This window comes from Scylla paramamosain, unplaced genomic scaffold (genome assembly GCF_035594125.1).
Source record: "Scylla paramamosain isolate STU-SP2022 unplaced genomic scaffold, ASM3559412v1 Contig11, whole genome shotgun sequence".
NCBI lineage: Eukaryota > Metazoa > Arthropoda > Malacostraca > Decapoda > Portunidae > Scylla > Scylla paramamosain.
Window position 1 is genome coordinate 507,501 of NW_026973676.1, and position 7,500 is coordinate 515,000.

The 7,500-nt window shown below is 40.6% G+C and overlaps 1 protein-coding gene across 7 annotated transcripts in view; it reads left to right on the forward strand.

Annotated features, from left to right (window-relative positions):
• Positions 1-7,500, forward strand: part of LOC135097073 (uncharacterized) — a 122,598-nt gene that overhangs the window by 107,563 nt on the left and 7,535 nt on the right. For 5 of the 7 annotated variants that reach the window (XM_063998838.1, XM_063998839.1, XM_063998840.1 and 2 more), the window contains 3 exons: positions 1,863-3,916; positions 6,260-6,291; positions 6,991-7,111. In XM_063998838.1, the coding sequence (XP_063854908.1) occupies positions 2,729-3,676 (948 nt within the window). In that variant the 5' untranslated portion in view covers positions 1,863-2,728 and the 3' untranslated portion in view covers positions 3,677-3,916; positions 6,260-6,291; positions 6,991-7,111. Of the gene's footprint in view, positions 1-1,862; positions 3,917-4,027; positions 4,102-6,033; positions 6,176-6,259; positions 6,292-6,990; positions 7,112-7,500 lie in introns of those variants that run through there. The other 2 variants (XR_010265361.1, XR_010265360.1) reach the window with 2 other exon arrangements.

A 7,500-nucleotide genomic window follows, 5' to 3' on the forward strand; every position in this document is an offset into this window, starting at 1 on the left:
CACTGACACGTCCTGTATATGAAAGTAATCAGTGAAAAAAAAAAAAGAACAGCACCGCTGGCGGACGTACGACGTACTTATCTTGATCATGATTCTTCAGGTAAAGAAAGCGCCGCGCGCCATTAGGAAGGAGTGTAAAGTGTAAACAATAGCCTCTCAGTTCTGCCGATACAAAGGCCTTTACTTTGCTTTACTATATCCAGAATAGGGTATAGCTCGTTCTTTCAGAAATTTTCTTAATTCCGCTGTAGTCCATGATTGTGGCGGTGATGTATCCATTGTGCAGGGTAGTCGAGTAAGCGTGGTCCTGTGTTTTGGTTTGCTCGCTGCCCAAGTACCCGAGGATAGTGATCGTACCGCAAAAATAAAGTCTCTGATACAGAATTATATTTTCTTTACATTAAATGGATTTGCCTGTTGTTTAGTACATGAAAATGCAAGTATATATTAGTATACTTCCATTGAGGTCAGTAGAAAATTACAGATTGCCTGCCTTGATACACTTATAGGCTCTTTTAAGAATATCATCTGAAATTATGAATAGAGGCTCAAACAATGTCATGTGCTGTCAGTTATCACGAAATTAATTGACTTAAAATTCAGACGCATTACTGTGCAACGATACACCTTTGTAAGTTTGTAAAACCTTGCCCCAAAAAGTATTTATTTTCCGGAGAGAATTAAAAATTCTGGCGCTATCTGGTATCAAAACGCTCACTGCGACGTCTCTAATTTTTACTTGTAAGGTCAATATGGTCCATTTTATTAAGTAAATTTGTAGGATGCTCGACCTCATGTTTCTATAAATAAGTGACTTAATTAGAGAAAACGCATGTTTTTTAAGGGACACTAACCTATACTTCATTATTCCTGGTTATTATTATATTAGAAAGAGAGAGAGAGAGAGAGAGAGAGAGAGAGAGAGAGAGAGAGAGAGAGAGAGAGAGAGAGAGAGGAGGATTTAGTATGTCTTCTATATATGTGTGTTTTCATTATCATCGTCTTATTCTTTTCTTCTTCTTGTTGTTATTATTATTATTATTATTATTATTATTATTATTATTATTATTATTGTTATTATTATCATTATTGTTATTATTATTACTATACACACACACTCACACACACAGTAGTAGTAGTAATTATAATAGGAAGAAGAGAAACATGATGATGATGATGATAAGGAGGAGGAGGAGGAGGAGAAGGAGGAAGAAAAATTGTTGTACTTTTCTGTAATATATTTCTAAATAACTATAAGTGAAAAAGCAGAACTAATAGTGCACCATGATAGTCCATTAAATTGTTCATCTCTGACTATCGCCATCATCAATTACAAATTAGTTAAAAAAAAAAATGAAAAATATACAGCAATTCTAATTTTGAGGCACCTAAATAGTTTCAACATTTTTCACAATATCTAAATAACTAATAGACGAAAACAAAATGTAGTAGTACACCATGATAGTCCATTAAATTCCTCATCTCTATCACCGTCACCAATTACAAGTTAGTTAATAAAGAGAAAAATTGAAAAAAAAAAAAAATATATATATAGCATATCAAATTCTAAGACATCCAGATACTTTCAACATTTTTCTGAATATCTAAATAACTACCGCCAAAGAAACAAAACCAATAGTTCACCATTATAGCCCATTAAATTCCCCACATTTTCTTATCAACACTATTCAAAAAGTATATTAAAGAAAAAAAAATGAAAACAAAAAGACACTTCAAAAACTCCCAAAAGACACCGAACAAAGATCAAGATTCAAGATTGTAAACATAGGACGTATAAGGTGTATGAACAATTAGGATAGAGGATGCTGTTCGTTTCTCTTTTTTTTTCCCCCTTTCTACAGGAGTTGCCGATCCAAAGGCCTGGCTCAGGAGTGATCCTGTGCCACCTGTACCATCAAGATCAAGATCAAGATCAAGAATACAATGGGTCAAGTTTTCAGTACAGTGTTGAATGAGAGACTGTAAATGGATTGAGACAGCTGGAGTGCTGGGTGAAGAACAGAATGGTTTTCGTGGAGATAGGAGAGCTGAGGACAATATGTTTGTGGTGAATGAAATGATTGAGAAGAAAAAGAAGGATGGGGGTAAATTGTACCTAGGTTTTTTGGATATAGAGAAAGCTTATGATAGAGTGAACAGAGAAATGTTAGGTAGAGTCTTAGAAAAGATTGGACTGAGTGCAAAGATAGTTAACGTAGTGCAAAGTATGTATGTGGACACAAGAGCTAGATACAGGCTAGGAGACATAGAAACAGACTGGGTGAAGAGTGAGAGAGGAGTTAGGCAGGGCTGTATATTGTCACCAACCCTTTTTAGCCTGTATACAGAGGAGCTAGCAGCCAGGATGAGAAGAATGAATGTAGGGGTAAGTGTGGGGAATGATAAAGTATGTGTGTTCCTTTATGCAGATGATGTAGTTGTTATGAGTGAATCGGCAGATGAGCTTCAAAGTTTGTTGAATGTAGTGGATGGCTATGGTAAAGACTTTGGAGTAAGGTTTAGCAGTGAGAAAAGCAAAGTAATGATTGTGAATAGATCAGAGGATGAAAGTAATGTGGTATGGAGACTTGGAGAGAATGAGTTGAGACAGGTGCAAGAATACAAGTACTTAGGGATGTGGATGAGTCCTAGTGGGTGTGCAAAGGCAAAGAATGAAAAGATAAGTATGGTAAACCAGTGGGCAGGTTGACTGGGAAGCGCGGCAAGGATGAGAGCAAGTAAGTATGATGTGTTGAGAGAAGTGTGGAAGAGTGTGGCTGTGCCATGTATAATGTATGGTATGGATGTGATTGCATGGAATGAAAGTGAAATTGATAAGTTAGAAGTGGGCCAGAACAAAGTAGCAAGGATGGCACTGAGTGCACCGAGGTGCACAGCAGTTGAAGCCTTGAGAGGTGACATGGAATGGAGCACCTTCAGAGAAAGACTGACAAAAGCCACACTTAGGTACAAGATTAGGCTTGAGAGAATGGATGATGCAAGAATAGCAAGGAAGGTGTACCTGTGGAATGAAAGTGGAAGCAAATGGAGGAAGAGATGCATGAGAATGACAGACAGGAATGGATTGCAAGTTGTGTGGGCGATAAGAATGGCTGGGAGGAATCAAAATGAGCGTGAATGGGTGGTAACAAGAGGAGGAAGAGTGGGAGCCGAATGGGATGTGAGAAAATGGAAGAATGAGATAGACAAAGAAGTGAAATGTGTGGGACTGAATGAATGGAAGAATGAGATGGAAAGAAAGAAGACCCTGGAATGGTACAAGGAGAAAGAGGCCCCGAGGTATGAAAAGTGGTATGATGGAAGCCTGGGCGGTGATCTTCTCTTCCGAGCGAGGGCACAGTGTATGGATGTGAATGCAAGGAGTTACAGGTGGTCTGAGTCCCGCAGCAAAGTGTGCCAGATGTGTGACATGGGAGAGGATGAGACGGTGGAACATGTGGTGCTGGAGTGTGTGCAGTATGCCAGAGACAGGAATGAGATGATGCAAGTGATACTGACTGAGTTAGGGCATGATAGGAATGAAAGAGTGGAGAAGACAGGAAAGGAATGGATGGTGTTGTTGCTGGGACTGGGTAGAGAGGCCAATGAAAGGATGATTGAGGCGGTGAAAGAGTTTCTGGAGAGAATGTGGCGTGCCAGGTGTATGAACAATTAGGATAGAGGATGCTGTTCGTTTCTCTTTTTTTTTTCCCCCCTTTCTACAGGAGTTGCCGATCCAAAGGCCTGGCTCAGGAGTGATCCTGTGCCACCTGTACCATCAAGATCAAGATCAAGATCAGAGAGGCATGTTTGAGCTAGTTCACTTATCTGTGGTTCCTCTCTCCCTCTCTCTCTCTAATTAGAGCGAAAATGGCGGCGGAGGAGCTCAAGGATGAAGCCAACAACTATTTGAAAAGTAAGAAAGAGAGAGAGAGAGAGAGAGAGTGTGTGTGTGTGTGTGTGTGTGTGTGTGTGTGTGTGAAGTTCTGGCTCGCTCTGGCTGCCTGATCACACACACACACACGCACGCACACACTTACTACTTGATCAGTGTTGCACGGCGCCTCTAAGTGTTTCATTAAACCGCTGAAAAAAAAAATAGTATTTCAATCCATGTATTTGTGTATTTAAGTGTGCTTGAATGTTGCAGTCTGTTAGTGTGTGATTCTTGTTATCGTTATTGGCCACTAGTGAAGAGGTGGGACCTGATGGAAGTCTTTAAGTGGTATAGGGGCTACAACAAGGGGGCAAACTCAATCTTAGACCAGCAGCCAGGACAGAACAAGAGGTAACGGACACAAGGTTGAAAATTTAGGTTTAGGAAAGAGATGGGGAGGAATTGGTTCTCAAATAGTTTGGCAGATGAGTGGAACGGACTCAGCAATCAGGCTGTTAGTGGCGAGTCTTAGGGAGCTCTGAGAAATTAGACTGGGTGGTGATTGGAGAGGACAGCTGGAGATTGGCAGGCCTATTTCACACAGGGACTGCCACGTGTAGGCCTACTGGCTTGTTGCACCTCACCTTAATAGTCTTGTTATACTTGTGAATTGAAAGTATTGGATTTCTTTAATATATTACTAATGCAAGTATTAAAAACGTGGGGGCTTTGATGTTTACGATATAAGGAGATAAGCATGTTTTGTGGTGTGTTGTGTGGTTAAATGCTATGTTTGTTAAACTCAACCTTCCTTTCAGTTATAGCTATTAAATGTTTTGCTTGTGTTAAGTTTGGTTTGGTTAGGTTAAGTTAGGTGTGTGTGTGTGTGTGTGTGTGTGTGTGTGTGTTATTTCTAAAGCTTTTATTGGTACAAATATTTCAAGCTGTGTTTTGTTTGTTGTAATAAACATACTCCATGTCTTTTTGTGACGCCCAGCCCTTCAGGAAGTAAACAGTTCACGCAGGGAAGCCACAGAACGCCTCACTTCTCATCTCTCTAAAATTTGTGATTGGTGCAGAGCAAACTTGGCATTATTCAGTGGCTCAAAAAGTCAATTCCTCCACCTGTCAGCTGGACACAACCTTCCAGACAACTCTCCCCTCTTCTTCAGTGACATTCAACTGTCCCCCTCTTCCACACTGAACATCCTCGCTCTGTCCTTTGCTTATAATCTGAACTGGAAGCTTCACATCTCTTCTCTAGCTAAAACAGTTTCTGTGAAGTTAGGCGTTCTGAGACGTCTCCACGAGTTTTTCTCAACCCCCCAGCTGCTAACTCTGTACAAGGGGCCTTATCCGTCCATGTATGGAGTGTGTATGGACCTTCACGTGTCTGGGGGGCCCCACTCATGCCACTCTGCCACACATGGTGGAATCAAAAGCTTTTCGTCGCATCAACTCCTCTCTCTCTCTCTCTCTCTCTCTCTCTCTCTCTCTCTCTCTCTCTCTCTCTCTCTCTCTCTCTCTCTCTCTCTCTCTCTCTCTCTCTCACCACTGTTCTGTCCACCTCTCTAATGCAAGAGTAAACCAGTATTCTCAATCATTCATCCCTTTCTGTGGTAAACTCTGGAAGTCCCTGCCTGCTTCTGTACCTCCACCTTCCTGTGACTTGAACTCCTTCACGAGGGAGGCTTCAACACACTTACCCTTCAAATTTTGACCACTGCTTGGGACTCTTGTATGGGACTGGCATCTCAGTGGCTTTTCTTTATTTTATTGAATTTTTGTTGCCCTTGGCCTGTATCTCTTGTACATTAAAAAATATTAAAGAGATTGTGTCTGTCTGTCTGTATGAATTTTTTATTATTTCTTGTCTAGTAGTAGTAGTAGTAGTAGTAGTATTTATTATTGTCAATTTTATCTCAATCAGATCAACTAAATTCTCTCTCTCTCTCTCTCTCTCTCTCTCTCTCTCTCTCTCTCTCTCTCTCTCTCTCTCTCTCTCTTATAATATACTTTTAAAAACATTCTTCTTCTTGTTGCTCCACCATAACCACGGCCAAAATAATAATAATAATAATAATAATAATAATAATAATAATAATAACAGTAATGAGAGCAGCAGACAGGCCGTGGGGCGAGATGAACTAGGTGGGAGGCTTCATAGGGCCCAGGGACACAGCCAGGGACACTCACCAAATCCTCAGGGTCATTAATCACGGCACCACAAGAAATAACTCATTCAACACACACTGAACGGGGATAACTACTACTACTACTACTACTACTACAAGACGAGTGTGTGAATGGCTTCCTGCATCAGCCCTTGTGTTCTTTATAATAATCGTAATACTAATACTGATATTTTCTTTTTCTTTTCAGAATTAAGAAAATTGAAGCCTTCTCTCAGACATGTAAGTATACAACTACTCTTACTACTACTACTACTACTACTACTACTACTACTACTACTACTACTGCTATTTTGTTCATTGACACAGTACTAGCTCGATTGTTATTATTATTTTATTGATTTTGTACTATTAACAACAACAACAACATCACCACCACCACCACCACCACCAACAACAACAACAACAACAACACAACTACTACTACTACCACCACCACCACCACCACCACCACCAGTACTACTACTACTACTACTACTACTCTACCACCACCACCACCCACCCACCTACCCACCAAAACACAAACACACACACACAGAGAGAGAGAGAGAGAGAGAGAGAGAGAGAGAGAGAGAGAGAGAGAGAGAGAATCAGTTTCCTTTAAAGTGAGTGAGAGAGAGGAAGTGTGTGAACAAGCTCTGTGTGTGTGTGTGTGTGTGTGTATACAAACAAACACACACACACACACACACTTTCTCTCTCTCTCTCTCTCTCTCTCTCTCTCTCTCTCTCTCTCTCTCTCTCTCTGATATTGAAGAGAGAGAGAATAACAAACAAAGATTCATATTCTCTCTCTCTCTCTCTCTCTCTCTCTCTCTCTCTCTCCTTCCTTGGTCTCTTTTTCCTTATAATGATCTCCTCCTCCTCCTCCTCCTCCTGTTTGTTTTGTCAGTCTTTCCTTATCAATTGTTGTGTTTGCAGGAACAAAGAAGAGCAATTCTTGACAAAGAGGCAAACAAACAAACAAGGACAGCGTTGAGTCTCGCAGGTCACGCCAGCCTCTCGGAAACTGTTGCTTGCTTCACCTGGCAATTGTGAACCAGTAAGTCAATTCTTGCTTCGCTTTGCTGAGGTTACCTTACCTTACCTTAGGTTATGGTTAGGTTAGGTTAGGTTAGGTTATGATTAGGTTAGGTTATGTTAGGTTAGGTTATGGTTTGGTTAGGTTAAGTTAAAAGCTTGGTTTGGTAAAGTTATGTTGGATTAGGTCAAGTTAGGTTTGGTTAGGTTATGGTTTGGTTTTGTTTGGTTATGTTAGGTTAGTTTAGCTTGTGTTGTGTTGTGTTGTGTTGTGTTAAGCCGTGAGGTTGTTGTGCACCGTGGACAGGTGGACAGGTGCAGCAGTGAGCACACTGGTGTGTGGGGCTTGGCACACCAGTGGTGTGCTGGTCATTAAACACAACTGTAGATTTAAAGTAATTTTTCTCCTTT